General features: G+C 45.3%; 1 protein-coding gene and 1 long non-coding RNA gene across 2 annotated transcripts; one reads left to right on the top strand and one right to left on the bottom strand.

The window, feature by feature from the left end:
* The first annotated feature begins 328 nt into the window (after window positions 1-328).
* Window positions 329-811, top strand: LOC26532485 (uncharacterized). The gene is made up of 2 exons (XR_004470325.1): window positions 329-626; window positions 683-811. It is a non-coding gene; the product is annotated as an uncharacterized lncRNA (long non-coding RNA).
* Window positions 812-6,710: 5,899 nt separating this feature from the next.
* LOC4813156 (uncharacterized) lies at window positions 6,711-7,590 on the bottom strand. The gene has a single exon (XM_001353774.4). The coding sequence runs from the start codon at window positions 7,465-7,467 to the stop codon at window positions 6,835-6,837; it is 633 nt and encodes a 210-aa protein (XP_001353810.2). The 5' UTR covers window positions 7,468-7,590; the 3' UTR covers window positions 6,711-6,834.
* Window positions 7,591-19,426: the final 11,836 nt, after the last annotated feature.

Raw genomic sequence — 19,426 nt, 5'->3', positions numbered from 1 at the left:
GACACCTTCAGGAACCTGACAGACGCTTATTAAAAGTATGCCAAAAATACTTAAAAGGTGGATACAAAAAAATTAATAATAATCAGTTAAAAAACTATTTTCATAACAATACTTGAAGTGTACCTAATATTTTGATCAGCCTGACATTGACTTTGAAGTAAAATTGGATTTATTCTCTTTTATAGAATTATCTTTTATCAATTATAATCAAGTGTATCTTATTGAAAACAAATGCTTAAAGAATAGGTGAGAGCTAGTTATAGGTTTAAAATATTGAATAAAAGCGTTTTCTGTTATGTGAAAGTTTACGTAGTGCATTTAGTGTACCTATTAATCAGGTGTGTACATACATATATGTGTGCATGTGCACATAAAAAGACTTTGTCTATGGGTACTGCCACTGCTGGTTTGGAGAACTCTTCAAAATTCATTCCGAATGCGATCATGTGTGGGGCAGTAGAGAGACGCGGCTCTTTGAACGTTAATTAAAATGCATCAATTTATTGCTGGGCGATGTGCGTGCAATAATAACCATTTAATAAATATGCTCAATCAATGCCTCCCCCCTCGCTGTCTCTACCCCTCTCTCTCCCGCTGCGCGCTCCAAATAATGGAAAGAATTGCGGGTAAAAAAATACATATTTGCTTAATTAAAGTAATTATGGTTTCATATTTCATGCAGCGCCGACCTGTAGCTGCTCGAGCCTGAAAAGGGGATGGCCAGGGGATGGACAGTGGCTAGGCAGGGTGTTCGGTAATTACATTTTGTCATAAATTTAACATTTATTTTAAAATGTCATTAAGTACTTAACATGCGGTCTCTTTCTTACTCGGGCTGCCGCTCTGATGCCTGCTGCATTGTGTGGTTGGTTCTTACTGATATGCATTTTCCTCGAGGTTTTGGCATCATTCAAGTGGCCAAAAGACAAACAAATGAACATTAGCCGGAGATCTACAAATTTACATATGTCTCTGACTGTGTGTGGGTGTGTGCATTGGCAGATGAATGTGCTATGCAACAAAAGGAGGAATAACAAAAAAAGAAAGAAAAAAGAAGCAAGAAAAGACTGAAGAGCATCAGAGTAAAGTACAGACGGAAGTACGGCTTCGGAGGCCGAAGCTTTTAATACTCTCACAGCAATTAAAAGTTTTTTTTTTTCACTGCACGAACATGCTGATTGATGCTGGTCAATGTTGGGTCAACGGGGTCGAAAATGCTTCCTTCTTTACAGTGCGAATAGTATCTGGGTATGGGCACAATACCCTTTGAAAGGGAATAAGAGTGGAATTTGGAATGTGACAGGGGAATCCAACACCGAAATGAATAATGTGAATACGCCAAGTGTACAAAGTTTTAATTGTTATCATGTTTTGTTTGAGCGTTACTCTCCCTCTCTCCCTCTCTCCCCGTCTGCCTGTCTCTCCACCACTCTCTCTCTCTCTGTTTCTCCCACTTCCCAACTCTTCTTCTCTCACTGTAATCTCTCCCTCTTCTTCGTTCTTAGTCAAAATGTATCCATTTACGCTTGGCCAAGTTTTAGGTTGCGCATACGACACGTTGGACTCGAATTGTGTCGTGTCTGGCGTTGGCTGAGTGGCTTGCGGCTGCCTCAAAGTTTCCATTTTGCATATGTGCCTGCAGGCGCCACTTGCATTCTCAAAAGCACCCTCCCCCCGCACCCCTTCAAATTGTCACAGTGTAATCCAAATTGTATTCTTAAATCAGTCCCATTTATCTGGGGATTTGATGCAAGATCGAGTGGAAGATTTTCCTGCTAAATTTTAAGTTTATTTCTCAGGCGTATGATTTTTAGACTTTAAAGAAGGCCTGCACCATCAGCTAATTGCGGATAAAATCCATTATCCATCTCCATATAAAATTTGAGATTTAAAAATGCCTGACATAATGATCGGAGGATTTGCAATATATGCATATGGAGCTAACATGGTCGTTAATGGAGGTGATTAGGGAGCCAGGTTTATTTTCTCCCACCTGCTGGCTAGACTTCAGCTTCCGAAATCCCGCCTCCTGGCCGGGGAGCCTGCCCGCCTCCATTATCTTAAAGGTATCACGGATAGAGTAAAATTTAATTTGTATTCCCCTCGACTCAGATGCAATTTTCCATTATTGATGTATTAATAATTTGTAATATTTCTAGGAGTATTCCATCTTTTATTAGTGGCATGAATTTAAACGTTTCCCTTTGAACATTTGAGGCATTTATTGGCATTAAAGTTTAAGGTTATTTCACCTTGCAGTTGATTTGCATAAATATTTCAACTTGTTTAGTTGTTCCGTCTTTCGGCCGTCTCTGTCCGGAATCTGACTTTTACCAAGAAAATCTTTCATTCTGTGGCTTTTGCCGTATTTATTTGGCACAAATTTTAAGTGATTTATGCTGGCCACAATTGGCTCTAGCCTCATCCCTTAACTACGCACAGAGCTATGAAAAATTCACACAGATATCCAAATTCTACAAAAATATGTACATACATACATATGTATATGTATGAACATATATCTGCCATACATGTGAGGGGGGGTGGTGGTGGGGGTGTGGTATCTGAATCTCTATCTTGGGGCATGCATATTTATTTGCCAACATTTACTTATGCTGCATTTGAAGCAATTTTGTTTACTGAACTCAAATGCAGATCCAAAGTGTCCAGTGTGTGTGTGCGTGCCACACAAAGTTGCCGGCTATAGATTTTCCAGCAAATTGTGTTGCCATAAGGATGCACATGATACAATATACTCGTTGATGTACATACATATATGTACATGCATGTATGTATGTATGAACAGAATACTTGAATGTTTGGTGGGGACTCTGCTTACTTGAGCACTTATTTATTTGATAATAATTTCGGTTTGTTTCTCTTTAGAAACAACTATTTGTGGAACCGTAGAGCAGCCAACTCTTTTGTCTAAATAAATAATCAAAATGTCATAACAAGTTGTAGGTAGTCGTATCTCATCTGCCCGGCATGTATCGGCCATGTTTATGCAAATTCCATTTGGCCCATCCCTCGGTGGCTCCTTGAGGCGCAGCTTGGCTCTGGCCTGCTCCTGATTACGCACTCGGCCATCCATCGCCCATCGCCCATCGAGCTTCGTGCCGCAGCTCAGCTCCCCCCGGATGATGCATCAGTGCAATATAAATATTTTACATAGATTTTACATAGCTGATTGAAGTACATGTGCATATGCTAACCACTGCCTCAGCCCACAACAGCGCATCCCTGCTCGAACCACTCGCATGGCTCGTGCTGTGAAATTATCCTTTGTATGGAAATCATATCATATCAAATTTAAAGTGCCTCCTCACTCGGCACAGTGGGCTGAAATTTCCGACTGGTTCGCTTTCAAATGGAATGCCGCAGGCTTATGGCCTTATTGAACAAAAAAACGAACCATTCCATTTGGTTTGCTATGGGGCAGGTACTTTAATGCTGATTTAATGGTTTGATTAATATCTCCTTCATTCAAATGATGCTTTGACTGCGTTGGCCAATGTAAGCCAATGAATATTTTAATTTTTGTGCAGCTTCCAGTCTTTGGATCTTGCGATGGGTGTGCCGCGAGCTCTACCAGATCCAACTGGAAACCACTTTCGAAACAGTCCCATAGTAGCGGCCCATGGCGCACGGCGATCAGAAATACGAGTATGCTAATGTAGCGCTTTTGCTCTGGTTCTGGTTCTGGCTCGGCATTTGCATTTGCATTGGGAAGACGTAAGCCTAATTGAACCAGCTGTGATTGGAATGGTCCTCAAGTGGGTGGCTCTGGGGGTCGTGTTTTGGGGCTAGTGAGTGGCTGTAGGGGGAGGTGGGGGGATGGTGGTTTGACCTACCACCCCATGAACGCTTCGGGTGGCTGTGGGAAAGTGCTGCTGGCTGTGGAGCAATTAATAGCTAATTTAGAGCCGATGTTAAAAAGGCAACATTATTTATGATTATTTGTTTATTGCTTGCGGGTCGTTCGCCCCCCCTCTCTCCACCTGATGAAATTAACACCCTGACCCGCACCTCCCACCTCCCACATTTCACATGCCACACCCTCACACCCTTAGCCCACATACCCCACACAGACCCCACAGCTACACACTCACACAAGTGCAGAGGAAAGCCGCTGGCAGCATTTAGCTGCAATAGACAGCCATTTTGTGGCGTTGCCTCGGCGATAAAGTAATAGCTCCTATTTGGGTTTATGACACACACACATACACACGCACACACACAGAAGCTCTACATGTGTTTTTGGAAAATTTCTATGCTTCCGGCAGGACACAGCCACAAACACAGGCACAGACGCTGGGCTTTGTAGTCTTTCAGGCAAGACAGAAGCCGAAACAGAAGCCAAAGGCAAACGGAAAGCTGCAAAACAGAGAGTAAAACAGAGGTGGATGGTGAGGGGTGGGAGGAGGAAAGAGGGAAGGGTAGAGAGGTGGGTTGTGTTGAGGAGCGGCGTCATTTTGTCTGCGGTTAGATGCGCGTACGTTTTCATGTTTTGTTCGCATTTCTTTTTGTTTGTTTTCCCCCACTTTTTTTCTGCCCATTAATCGTAGATTCCGAGGATATGTTGGATTCGTGTGTGTGTTTGGAACAGACAATAAGGATAGGACTCTCATTAAGAGAATCCTCTATGTCTGTGAGATCTCTCACGGACCCAAAGAGGGAGACCAAAGTACAATGCAGATCGCATTCAACATAATGTGGTAATCTTTTGGGAAATTATTGTATGGGTATTATCTATGTGTGTAATGTGTGGATGGGATATTTAAACAAAATCGTAATGTTTCTTTGTTTGTGTGACTATTGAAAATCGACTCAGAGGGTATCTTTGGGCTCGAATCTCCTTTTTTTGGCCCAACTTTGGTCCTTTTTTTTTGCACGCTTACAGCGGTTTTTTCGTGTTGGCTTTGGGCTGTTGCGCTGCCGTGTGCTCACTGTACGGTGTTCGCCGCTGTTGCGGTTGCAGCACGTCTGAACGTGTTTATGGCGCGCATATCCGCAAATATGCAATCAGACTATAATCTACTTAATGTCTTTTTCACCAGCCACAGCAGCAGGAGCAGCAACAACAACATCTAGGGGAAGTGGGTGGGTCCGGTGTACATACTCGTACTCGTAAAAAATGCGCATTGTGAATGAAGTAATGCAGTTTGCCATATTCCCGGACCCCATGAGTGCGTGCGTGCGTGCGTGCGTGCATGCCGGTACACGACACGGCACATTAACTGAAATTAGGCTGTCATTTGGTAAGCATTTTCGCATTAGCTTCAAAAATTTGTTAAAAGTGAGTGTTTTTCCTAGCGTTTTTCCTCGAGTTTCTTCTTGTTTTTTCATTATTTTTTTTTGTTGCCTACTTTTTGGGGCCACCGATGCGTGCCTTGCTTTGAAGTCGTCAACAGGGAAATGTGGCCAAACAGTGGGTAGACTAACTCTGCGGCAATGTCTATGAGTAGAGGAAGAGTAGGCAAGTCAGTGGACTCAAAGGAAAACCATTTTTATCACTCTCTAACAATTATATGTATCAGTATTCAATACTTTTGCGGCTTCATTGTTAAAATAACCTGCATTTTATTTGTATATTTAATGCATGGTTATGTTTTTTGGTCAATTTAGTTCTAATTTTCCTCGAATATTTCCAAGCTTCGGCTACTTGGTGGTTCAGCCATTGCATATCAACGTCCAAATTATAATAGCAAACATTCTACCCCAGGATATTCATAATGTTTTACAGAGGAACAGAGGAAATCACATTATTTCCATTTATAAACATTGATTGAAGCCAACTCTTTATACAGGATTCCAGAGGGAATGTTGCCACCTTGATCTAGTCACATTGTGGCATACATATGCATTTATTATTTTCCGCTGTCAGCAGTTCGTATCTTCTACTTAAGTTCCCTCGTTTGGCTTGAATTTGCACAACCTTTTAGCTAATTTTAAAGACGAGCGATAACACAAAAGCCTGCAGGACAACAGCAACAACACAACAGGGAAATGGTAAAAACAAAGGCACTGGCAAAATATTTTGCTGTAGACAACATTAGATATTGTTTAGAGCTGTAGAGACATTGACTGGCATTTGAACGAGTACGGGTACGAGTGCCCTTGCAAAGGGTATTAGTATCCAAATGTGATCTATTTGTCCCGCAGATCATTCTAGATCAGGACTAGTCCCGCAATTATAAAAATATCTGGCTTAAATGTGGCACGAATCCTGTAAGAATAGTCTGTCGCTGGAACGATAGACCTGCAAGAGTATATTAAACTTCGGTGCCTAAAAGTGGCCTGTATATCTTGTGTTGGTTTTAGTTTTAGATGCTGCTGTTGCCGCTTTCTGTTGCCGTTTTCTGTAGCTGGTCTCTGTCTCTGTTTAGGTGCCGTTTCTGTTTCTGTTTCTGTTCTTGTTTCTGCTTCAGTTTCTGTTTTTGTTGGCTTGGCCGAGGACTGCTTGGAGTCCCGGCCAGAGCTCTGTCGCCGACTTGCTTGTTATTGTTTGGCTTGGCGCACAATGCGGCCATAAAAAGCCAGCCCGCCTCTGCCTCTGCCTCCGCCTCCGTCTCCTGACCGAGTCGCAAGGAAGTGCGCGGGGGCAACAAAAGGCGCCCGCACCGAACAACAATTGAAACAATAAAACGGCTTTAAGGCCGCACTGCACTCCGCTGGAAGCGGCCACAGAGCGGAGTTGATAAAAGCAATTATAGAGCACAGAGTCCTGGTGCTGATAGCTGCAGCTCAAGACTAAATTTTACTCAAGCTTTAAATTGAAACCATCTATTACATATTGGCGGCGATCCATGGGCAGCGGGTGATCTATGCTCTTTATTTGGGGTTGTACAGTTTCTTGACGGTCTCGTCGGAGATGTCGATGCCCAACTTGTAGTAGCCGGCGCGCCTCAGTTGGCGCTCATCCTCCTCGGCCACATGGTAGATATCCTCGATGGGCAGCATAATCTCCGACTCGCTGGGCAGGATGAGTTTGCGGGCGTCCTTGCGGAAGACGGCCACCGCCTTGGCCATGCTGCTGTGGGCCCGTGTATAGTCTTGCAAGCAGAGGCTCTGCCGCCTGTTGGACAGCCCGCCCTGGATGCGGTCAAGGCGCGCAATCAGCCGCAGAAGAATGTAGCGGGCGTAGCGGTCCTTGATCTCCAGCAGCGTCATATCGACATCATCTCGCTCCAGGGCCGGGCACAGATAAACGGTCAGCAGGACGAACACGTATACGCCATTGATCGCGAATATGATGCATATCATACCCAGCTGAAAGGTGTCGATTTCCTTCGAAAAGGACTCCGCCACGTTCTTCCAGTACATCAGGTCGAGGCTGTGGATCCGTAGGTGGTAGTGCAGGTAGGCCGTCACGACGGCCCCCGCACTGGTGTAGACGGCGATGCACGGATAATTGTAGGAGAAGAAATTGACGCACTGCCGCCAGAGCCCTTTCCAGAGATCCATCCTGCGCCTTATAGTCAGAGGAAACCGTTGGATTGTGTTTATTTTTTCCTTGCGGTTTGTTTTTGTTTAATTTTGAATTAGGCTTTCCGAATGATTGAGTCAAACTCTGAGTATTTCTGTTTGGACTACTCCGATTTGCTTCGGCGTCGTATAAGAGTTTTTGTTTGCTTGTTTCGGTCGCTCCCCTGCAACTACATGTTGAATCCTCCCCCGTTGTGGATGTCGAGTCTTCCCCTGTTGTGGATGTCGAACTTGTTTGAGGGTAGAAGCCAACTGGTTTGAGCTTTTTCGGCCAGGCCAGTCCTTCGAGTGCTTTGAGTCATTTTTGCCCCTGCAACCTAGGACATGTTCTGGCCGCAACCATTGGGGCTTGGTGCCGCCCACAATTGCAACTGCAACTGCAACACCAACATTGGTTTGGTTTTGCCTCGTGGCCGCTAACAATCACCTCTTTATGGGGGTGTTCGGGGGTATGTTCCCCTTCTGGGCCGAAAATATTCAACTTCTTGTTCAGCGACAATATTCCGCTATCTTTGCGCTAACTTTAGCTGGCACTCCCCACCCCCCCGGCCGATCCGAGACGTTGATAAGCCATAAGCATGCAGTGAAAAGGGGTAGGAAAAAAAAATCATCATAGCATTCGAGCGAAATGCAATTTTCTTCCTCCATTTTCTGTGTTCTTTTTGGTTGCTTTGCTGCCCTCTTCTTGCTTGATTTTCGCTTCTCGTTTTGCACTTATTATTGTCTTTCTGGTCTGGTGTTTTTTTTTTCAAAGTGCATGCAAAACTGCATTTTGTAGACAAGCCGAAAACCGAAAACTGCCAGCCAAAACGGAAATATTCAAAAATTGTTCTTGTTGCTGGAAGTGGGGGGCTGGCACTGAGCAAGTGGGTGACCGGGAGGTGGGTGGCTGGGTTGTTAGGGGTGTCCTATCTGTAGCTGTGTGTGTGTGTGTGTGTGTGCGCGCTAATAAAAACGTAAAATTTAATGGTAACGGAAGGCACTAAAAAACAGGCTCACCGACAGGACCTCCAAGTCGCTGGTCCCGGCGCTCGGGTTGTGGGGTTGTGGGGTCCTCCGGGTAGTGGGTAGTGGGTAGTGGCAAAGGCAGTGGTCTTTGGCTGTGTGAGTAGTGGCACTGGCGATAACCAAGCAACGAACCACAACCGCACAAGGGAGTGGGAGTGGGAGTGGGAGTGGAAGTGGAAGTGTATGGGAAAGTGGCAGTGGTGTAGAAAGGGGCAGCCAGTCGATGGGCAAAACTGTAACTACGCCAACCGCCGCCGCCGACGCAGTGGAGCGCCCATCCGTGCACGTCAAACGCAGACAACTTGAAAAATGTAGAGACAGAGCCGCAGTATAGTCGAAACACGCCAAAAAATATGCAAAAGTAAAATAAAACAGACACACGGACCCCGAACACAGACACACACACAGACACAGCGACGGACACAGCCACGGACACGGACAGGGGGCAGACAAACGCATTTGGCCGTTGCGGAGCAGTTCGACATTCGAGGGTCGAGGCTCCGAGGTTCGACATTTGCCGTTAAAGGTTTTTCGTTGTTGCTGTTTATACGCGATGTACCCATCTCTGATACCCAGCGGGCTGTGTGGAGCCCAGGGTATCACCGCGTCCTGGATGCCACATGCCTGTTACAAACAAAATTATAAATAAAACATTTAATGAATTCGTTTGAGCCGCCAAAATCCTAATCAAGCAATCATATTCAACTAAACCCAATATGATGTGTAATCATTTCTTAAATATATATGAGAAGTATAGCGTTTGTTTGTGTGTTCTTCAATGGTAAAAACTTTATCCAAATATTTCCAAAAATGTCAAAATCGACTCAGTATCCAAAAGTCGTTCTTGCTTCCCCTGGTCTTCCGAAACTTTTTTTGTTTTGTTATTTGGCAGCGCATTGCACAATATTTTGCAGCAGGCAGTTTTTTTCGACTTTTTGTTGTTGTTGCAGGCTCTATAAGGGGAAGAGGTCCTGACGTTGTCCACTTGACAGGAGCAGCCAGCTCCTGTTCCTACAAGCAGAGGAGCAACAGCAGTACAGAAGTTCAGCAGCAGCAACAAACTGCAGTCGGCTCGAAGTCGAGTTGAAAAGTCAGTTGTCGCAATGTGGGGCTGAATGGGGATGGGAATGGGGATGGGGCACAAAGTTATGTGGCTTGGCAGTTGAATTCGGGAGAGGTGTGTGTGTGTGTGTGTGTGTGGCGAAGTGGCAAAGGGCTCTAACAGCTAACTGAATGGACAGCAATTTGCGCGGCTAAACGAGTCCACAAAGGCGGCCATTGTGGGCGCTTTGCCTTTGCTCCGCCCGTCCATGCAGGACCCGCTGCATGTCCCCAACATGTCCGAGAGTGTGCGAGCGACTGTGTTTGGGTACTGGGGCGGCTGCTACTGTAATTAGGTTTGTCGCTGACCAGAGAGTCGCATCCCAGTCAAAGTCGTGGCAGCCGGCCCAAAAGTTGCTGTAAATAATTCACAATTGTGCGACGCATTCGATTTTTGCACTCTACGGCAAAAGGAGCTCTAGAGATGGGCGATATACGACGATGGGGGGGCGTTGGCGGAAATGTTTGCCTGGTTTACAGTGCAGTGCATAAATTTGAAATTGCACGCATACCCCCCAACGATACACAGAAACTCATACACACTCAATGGTGCGTGCATTTCCGATGGGGGTGTGGCAGAGGGTGTCAAATTAGGCCTACCCCTAGCACTGTTCCGCCTCGCTCCTCCTCCTCCTCCTCCTCCCCCGCCGTGGCCCAAAAGCCCGACAACAAATTTTTGTAGCTAACAGCATTTTCAAGTTTTATCGCTGCGTGGCGTTGGGCTTTAGAGGGGCTGTGGGTGGGTGGCTGGTGTCCTTGGCACAGCCATTGTATTATGCTTGGTCTGTCGATCGGTCTGTTGGTTGGTCGGTCGGTCTGTCTGTCTGTCTGTTTGTCCGTCTGTCTTTCTGGCGCACGCACAGCGGCAAATGCGAGCACGGACCTTGCCTAGCCTTGTCTATTTAGCCGCCTGCATACAAAATGCACATAAATTGTCATGTTTCAAGAGCGAATGAGACCAATGGCAGAGGCAAAAGAGAGAGGGAGAGAGCCAGATGGGTGGGAGGCACTCCGTGGCCATGTGCCTAGCATATTTATATTGATTTTCGCGCCTGGGATTGGCACTTTTTGGGGGCGGCGCGGGGCTCCTGGTCCTGCGTTTGGCCACCAGCTTGTTGTTATGTACTTTGGCTTTTCAATTTCGGCTCGTTTTCCTCGTTTGCTCTGCTTCCGCTTTCCTCTGGCATGCCCCCTTACCCTGCACACAAACACACACACACACACACACTTCTTTTTTTATTGTGTTTTGTGGGTGCACAATAAATTGAGCCGAAATTGCATCAGCAAAATTAACAGTTTCAGTGTACGTTAATAGACTTTTGCCGGGGTCCAGTCACGACCGCAGAATGGACAGATCTCTGCGGGATTGGGAATGCGCATGGACCTGGGGCCGAGACTCTGGCAGTCGGTGTGTGGGTGTGGCACTGGGGCATTTCGCCCATTAGGTTGGGTCATTTTAATTATGGCCAAAAGAGAGTCTGTTGCTGTTTAAAACGAAATTCTCCCCCGATGGGACACTAAAGCGCTTAGAGGTGAGAGCACTTTTCAATTAGATTATCAGAGGCCCAGTCACAGTCATTTTAGCAATAAAGATGGACTTTAAATATTCATATGAAGGCTGTCGGAAAGTGTCGGATATAGAAGAAGGGATTTTACGATGATTACAGTATATGCGAAGGAAATGATTCAATGGTCTGCGATTAGTAAAGTCGGGGGGCTTTTCACAGAGCTCTGAAGTATGACTGAACCTTTCCTTCAACCAAAAACTCACCCCAAATCAAAAGCTTTAGCTGTAATTTTTTTACAAAATTTCTGCAGGTAAAAACATCCAAGGGAAAGTGTGATGATCTCCGGTGAATTCTCTTTATGGTGCTAAAATATTTTAGGGGGTTGCAAAACGCCAGCACTCAAAATATATTCCAGCTTTAAACTCAAATGGAAATATTAATCATTCGAATTGGACAGAGCCATACACATAAAATATGCACCCATTGTTCTCGATGCAGTTTGGCTCATTAGGTCGCTGGGATTTGGCTCTTTTGGGTCCCCGGACACTTCCGCCAGGACCTGCAACATTTTGCATGGGTAATTAATCTGGCGGGAGAGCCAGTTGATCCCCGTCCTACTTGGGCACTAGGGCACATTACGGGTAAAAGTGTGGACTGTGGAGGGAGCGCTTGGCAATTTCTGAAATTTTAATATGCCAAAACGAACTAACAATAAGCAAACCACTTAGTTAGTTCTCACAGCCATGGCTAATTTGCTTTGTTCAGCTGCTGCTGCTGCTTCTGGTGCTGCTGCTGGTGCTGCTCCTGCACTCGCATTTGCAGCTGGAAAATGGAAATGAAGTTTCCCTTCGGTGCTCTGGTAGTCAAAGCTAGTGCAGGGCTGTCGGGTGAATGGAAGTTTTGGTAGCCACTTGAAATATGCAAAATTTGTAATAACCTCAAGAAGGAAGTGCCACGAGATTGAGATTGCGGACGACAGGCAGGACTGTGGCAGGGCAGGGCAGGGGAGAGCAACGGCAACCAACACACGCAATCGGCAACGTGTCGCATTTGTAGTTAGACATAATTGTTAATTACCCGAAACCATTACCACATTAAAGGCCATAAAATGCAACACTAATTGCTTTATGCCACCTCGTCGAGTCAGGGCACTGCACTGAGGGAAATTGTGGGTATGAACTAGAAATAATTTCCATCTTAATAGAGCCAGCTGTAATATTTTATTTCCGTTCCATTTAATTCTTATCTTTATAACAGTATAGAAATCCATACGTTTTTAATTACTTTTCAGCCTACGTTTCTCTCAGTGCTATTGGCCCATTCAGTAGGAGGCGAACATTTTGTATTTGATTATGCAGCCAATGCTCCTTTGTCCTGGTTCTGCTTCTGGTCTCTGGACTCTATACGAGTATATGTGCTTAATGTTCGCCTGTAACGTAATATGCAGCAGCAACAATACTTTTCCCTCATCATCCTCGCTCTGCCACAGCCACAGCACCAGCACCAGCACCAGCTCTAGCTCTAGCTCTAGCTCAACCGACAGCTCCAGCTCCAGCTCCTGCCACAGCTATAGAGCTCCACAGCTGTAGCTCGTACTCATGCCATGCCAAGCAAACATTCCCATTCAGGCTGGGGCGGGAACAGGGGCAGTCATCGTCGCCAAAGCTGCACATGCCACACCATATGATTAATATTTCAAAATTACACAGACATGCAAAGTGACAACTCATTTTGAGAGACGCCACACGCCGCCGGCAGCACTTGGCATTCGGCATTCAACACCCGGCAGACGGCAGAGGGCAGACGGCACTCAGGAGTCCGAGACACGTCCGCCCACCTTTCCACACATTTGGGGCACAAAGCGCTGACAATGTGCGAGCAGGCAAGAAAAATGGTGAAAACGTTTTGTAACAATTCACTCCGCATCAGGGTCAACGCCAGGCTTCACAGGCGTCAAGGCGTCACGACGGAGTGGGTGGGGGAGGAGGAGGTGGAGGCAGAATATCAGCAAATAGTAGGCGTGAAAATCGTGAAATAAGTGAAATATTTATTAGCCAGCAGCACATCGGCAGTCACGCGTTCAGAGCACGCGATTAAATTGAAATTACGAGTACCACGAGAGCAGTGGCAGTGGTGCCTTTTGCGGCAGTGGCAGGAGGTTATCCAAAGGAATGGGAATAGGTGGGAAAGGTGGGTGGGTGGGTGGCAAGAAGAGGGTGTGCGTGCGGGCTGGCGTTAATTTAATCGAATTTATAAGCACCTACGTCTTGATAAGGCAATCAAAAGCACATTCACATTTACTCATGCGCAGCGCCCCCAAGTTATATGTAGAACCAGTCCACAGGAAAAAGTCAGAAAGAACAATCGAAGAATCGTATCCGAGGAGCAACAATGGGGAACACAGCTGAAGCAGTATGTATGGGAGGAACTCGAGAAGGACGACTATGGATAGATGGAGCAGGAGTGGGAGCGGTTGCGGGGGCGGGAGCGGCAGTGGGAACAGTTACATCAATGCCAAGCGCGGGCGTTCATCGATTATGCTTGCTGACTTACATAATTGCATTTTTTTCCCCATTTCAGCTGTGTGAATGGAGAAAAGAAACACAGTAAAACGAAAACAATAATCGAATGAAAATGTCTTTCCCAAGGCATATACAACTTGTTGATGTCCTTTCCAGGGGGTTGCTTTAGGGGTTGCATATAACTTATATAATACATATAAACATAGCTTTTGTATATTTTCGGGGTCGCTTAGTGAATTAAAATGTTGTAAATTTTGTAGGAATTGATTTGGTTGCAAAATTTAAACAAGATTTCTTTCGGTGTATTACAATATCCATGTTCTGCTGCATAACAAAAATGAATACCCAATATTTAAAACGATATCGCATGAAACCAAAACCTAATAAATGTACACATGTGGAAAGTTCATTGACCACTCATTTCCTTTTCTAATGTCATATTCCTATTTCCCTCTTTAGCTACCCTTTAGGGTGGGCCTAATGTGACATATTCATTGATAAATTCGAAACACCCTTCGTCACTCGACTAATTAAGTATTATCCATGGCAACCGATAAGCAATAACAACAGCATCAAATGAGAAGAAGGAAAATACGGCAGTCAAAACCATTGAAGCGATTTTAATTGATTTCTCTTCTCTCAAGTTTCGCCATATTTATCAACATTTCATGTTGTGGCCTCCGCCCGCCCGTTTTGCGTAACTCATTCAGAATTGATGCCACTGATTTATATATAATCTTAACAAACTAATCTCATCACTGTAGTTCTTCCACCGAAATGGAAGACCCTGCGGTTGGGGGGAGGCAGTACGGCAATTAACACGATTCGACGCGCATACACAAAACACCAAAATGGTGAATACCAAAACGGTAAACGGCAAACGGCAAAATGTATCCCAATTCCAATCCCAATCCTGTACTGGGGTCCCAATCCTTTCTCTCTCTCAGCTGAGGACGGAGGCTGAAATATTGGACTAGCGATTTGACATATTGCCAACAAAGGAACTCATTATCTGTGCATTAAAATGGGACAGGACACGACCCGCTCTGGTGGGTAAATGCTCTCTTTCTCTCTCTCTCTCCCCCTATCTATCAGTCCCTCGGTGTGTGTGTGTGTGTGTGTTGGTGTATTTGTGTATGCGAGTGTCACGCTTATAAAACACATTTATCATAACTAATCCTTTGGGTTTTTGGCTGCCATGCCCCCTGCCTCCCCCCACCATCAGTGACACCACCGACACCACCACGACTACCGCCAGCACCACCGCTGCTCTGTCACCGATAACACTTTGAATAATAAATAAATACAAACAGCGACACTTTTTGGCAAAGGCAAAGGCAACTGCCAGACAGACGGCCAGACGGACAAACGGCAGGCGATTTTTAATGCAAACGATTATCATATAAGGCAATATAAAAATAAATTGCAGCCCGCAAACAAACCAGGCAAAAATAAAAATACAAGAAATACAAGAAAGGAATTCCAATTTCCGATGCCGAAGCTTTTGCTACTCTTTTAGTTGCATTGTTTTCATAATGGCTTTATTTCTCATGGGTCCTTTATGATATTGTGATCCAATCTCAACGGTTTAAGCTTATGTATAGATACAGTATGTGAGATACAGTCGGATAGTTCCAAGACCTTAGCAGCTACTTCGCTCAGAAACAGACCCAATATCGAATTTCTATATATGTATATGCCCTATGTGGTCGAAGTTATATTAGACATTATCTCTTGCGCACTAAAAACTTCTACAAATCATAGTACTCTCTGCGAGGGAATAGCAAATAAATAAAACACCACAAGAGCAGAAGGAAATGGGAATGAAAAGGATGCTGTCTAGATGGGTTTGCCCCTTGCCTACTCGCCGATAGGCATCGGACTCTCTAGGCCCGACCAGGACTAGCAGCTGGCAGTGGGCCCAGCTCGGTGCTAATAATACACAGCTAGGGCGACACTTTAGCCCCAAAACGGAGGCCAATTGAGTATCGCCTACATCTCCGTCTACGAATGGGAGCCCAACAACAGCATTACAGCATCAGCCACAGCCTCAGCCTCAGCATCAGCATCAGTTCATGCTTTTGTGTCAGCTTCAGTTCTGGTGTTGCCTTTTGGCAGCATTTAAATAAATTTCACACATACAAATGGGTAGGGCTAGGAGGGGAGGATATATACAAGAAGAGGCTATATAAAAAATAAGGAGATATATACTAGTGAAGCACGATGCTGGATCCTGGATGCTGTTGCTGTTGGCGACAGCGTTTGGCTTGGCCTGCACTGGTAGCCATTAAAGCCAATTGCCCACAAAATCATGCCCGATATCATAATTGCTCTTCGTGGTTTGTACACCCTATAATCTGTGCGGTTTATGGGTGGTATGCATGCATTGTTATTGCATTTGAATTTATATTTATGGGATTTATCCAAAGCAGAATATAGAATATTGAAAACATTATTTAATACCTTAACGATGGAATAAAATATATCGAATATTGTATTAAAAAAACGGCTAAAAATGACAAAGATACTGACGAGTATAAATGGAATCTATCCAAAGAGTAAAAATGGCTAGAAATAATTTTCAAAAAAGCTTCAGTAAATGTATAAAACCAAGGTGCACGGTTCGTGAAGCTTTCCAAATAGGGTATCATCTAGTCTGGCACCCTTCCACTCTGCTCCTGTCGATGTTCAGCATCATTTAGTTAGCGCCAACGGGCGTGGCGATGGCCAAGCTGCGAGCTGGCAGAGTGGTCCTGGGGCTCTTGGCTCATATAAAATATTGTTTATTCAGTCCGAGTGAAATGCAAAGAGGGAGTGGGACAGGACGTGTGTATGGTATGTGTCTGAGAGAGAGAGTAAATCGCAGATGCGATAAATTTGAACACTTGTTGTAGTTGTAGTTGTAGTTGTTGCTGTTGCACAATTTATTAGAAACACATTTTGCGGTTGTGTTGGTTTTTTGCATGCGTTGCCGATGGCCTCCATTAACGTCTCATGGCCCGTTGCCGCTGCAGTTGGGGATTTTTATTGAATTTGCGTCCCGTATTCGTATCCGTATCCGTATTGGCCATGGCAAGCGGCCATGTCCTGTCAGGAAAATAAGTTCAAAAGGCAATTGGGGATGCCCATATTGTCTGTTTCGGGCACTTGACTTCGCGCCAAGTTAATTAACACTAACGGCTTGGGCTGGTTACAGCCAAAAACTAAGCAAAGAATGATTCTTCTTCCGCTCCTCAAAGTCCTTCTCGTTGTCCTGCTATTAGTTTGCCCTCGTAAACCTCCTTCTAGTTCTCTTCGTAGGAGCGCTCGAAGCCCTCCTCCTCGAATGCTAATGAAACGTTCGTTGCATAAATTTAATTGTTTATCTCCTGTCTGTGCTGGCGGATGGCCAGATCCTGCCAAATGCCTTTTGGCGAGAGTAACATCAGCAGATGGAGACATGGACGGAGACGGAGACTGAGTCGGAGTCGGTGTCGGAGTCAGGAGACTTCAGACTGTCATGTGGAACAGTTGGCTTAGATCACAGCATATGGCGCTTAGAGTGTTTGGCAAGTCATTGTCGATGGCTGTGCCGAAGCCATGATGATGACTTTTAAACTTTCTATTAAACTATAACAGCGATGATAGATGAATAATAAAAGCGCAAAATACATAATAAAAAAGTTTTGGCGACAGGCGGCGGCAGAAGCGGCAGAATCGGCAGAATCGGCAGTGGCGGTGGTTCGAGGCTCATGAGTGAAACTTCCGTTTTGGTTCCATCCCGGTTCAAATCGACCAAAAGTTTCTAGCTATATTTGCCCTTCCATTCCGGGTCCGGATCCGGGACTGGGACCGTGACCTGGGACTGACTGCGGGCACTGCAGAGAAAGACAAAGACTGATGCTGCTGCATTTGCGAGTCGAGAGAGAGAGAGAGTGCGTGCCTGGCATAAGTTAGAGGAAGCGTTAAGTAGCATACTTGTGCCATGGCAGATCGAACAGATTGATGAGTTGTTGAAAAATGGCAAACTTAAACATGAAGAAAGCTTGGCGGACGCTGACGAATGAAGATTACCCTCCAATACTGGCCAACCAAAACCAATGATGCCAAAGTAAAACCTTTCGAAACATAGAAATCGGTTTAGGCAAATTCTCTTCATATGAACTATGTAAGGATATATAAGTGTATATATTTATATGTGTATGTGTGTATAATCAATCCACAGTCTCTGAATGTCTCTGAAGGATTGTGGCTTTGGTTCTTGGCTACAATTCCTGGCCCTATTGCATACGCACAGTCTCACGAGCTCTATATACCATTTTCGCAACGAGTACCGGGTGTCAGGACAATTTCGCTTCGCAGCAGGCCCTGGAAATGACTAACGATGAGGCAGTGCGTGCGGGCCTTTGTTTGAACGTTCTCACAAATTTGCTTAGACCATGAGAGAAAAGTTTGAGTAGCAATATGTTATAAATCTTACTTGGTCTTGCACTTTGCTTTAATACCAATATTATCGATCAAGAAATTAAATTAAACCGCATTCGAGAACTCGATGCGATGAACTGCAGCTGTCTCCGTCCTCTTCTCGACGACCTACTTCCACCTCCTGGCCGTGATTTGATGATGCAATTTTGAGGTGATTAATACTCCAATTGTTTTCAATCAATTAAATGTTTTCGGACGTTTCTGGCGTTATGCAAATTGTTTTAATCAAAATGTAAATGCAAAAGCGAAAAATTAAAAATTGCCTCTCTTTTTTTTTTTTGCTTCTGTAAATATTATTATTACATACTTTCTGCTGGTCCATTTATTTATATTTTGTGGATGCCATTCTCACCCACCCACCTACCCACCCATCATCCTCACTCCCTCCCTGGGTTTTATATAACTTTTTTTTTACTGCTGCATGATAATAAATTTGCATTTAAATCACCGCTACCTCCACCGCCATCGCCAGGAACTCATTTTGTCCAGTTCCACGGAAGGCAATTGGTTGTGGGTTGTCCCGGTTTTTCGGGGCTCGGAGACAAAAGGACCCCTTGGCTGGGCTCGTCCTGCATGCATACCCTCGCATTATTAACCACAAAGTGTCACATGATTTTATTTCGTTTCGTTTACCGTGCATTTCACCTGCAGCTGTCTTTTTGCGGGGTCCTGCCGTCTCGGTCTCGGCCTCGGCCTCGGTTCCACTCCCGCCCCCGCCCTCGGTCCCGGTCCCCACCTTCCATTATTTTTCGGCTGACTTCTGTCCGATTTTAAGCGCTGATAAGCTCAAAAGGACATTTCCAAGCATAAAATAGCTGTAAGTAGCACTTGTCTAGCGACCTGCCAACTCCTGCCCGACCCCGTCCCCAACCCCGACTCCGACGGCGACTGGGGGTCCGAGTCGCAAGCCCAGACCCAAACCAAGACCGGGTCCAACTCCCAGACCAAGTCCGAGAGGAGTCGCGGCTCCTTAGAATGCACTGCAGTGCAGTTAGCCGAGTGCAGCTGGGACTGCAATCGCCATAAAGTGCGCCGCCGGGCGTCGTCGAGGGCAAAATTGAAGTGCAAATAAAACGCCGAGTAGCGCTGAACCGAACCGAGCCGAGCCGAGCCGAGCTGAGCCGAGGCAGCCAGTACGCGGTATTCATTTCTATACCCGTTAATTGTTAAGTGAATGGGTATGTTGCTTTCTTAAAGTATCGGTAGAAAGCAGCCATAAAGTAATCAAAATAATCGATAGCGGTTGAACGATTGAATCTCGGGGAGTATGTTTTATCGGATGGAGAAGCCGAAGCAGATCCAGAACTAGAACGTACATATACATACATACGTACA

Source organism: Drosophila pseudoobscura, chromosome X (assembly GCF_009870125.1).
Source record: "Drosophila pseudoobscura strain MV-25-SWS-2005 chromosome X, UCI_Dpse_MV25, whole genome shotgun sequence".
Taxonomy (NCBI): Eukaryota; Metazoa; Arthropoda; class Insecta; order Diptera; family Drosophilidae; genus Drosophila; species Drosophila pseudoobscura.
This window is presented reverse-complemented; position numbering and strand designations above follow the sequence as displayed.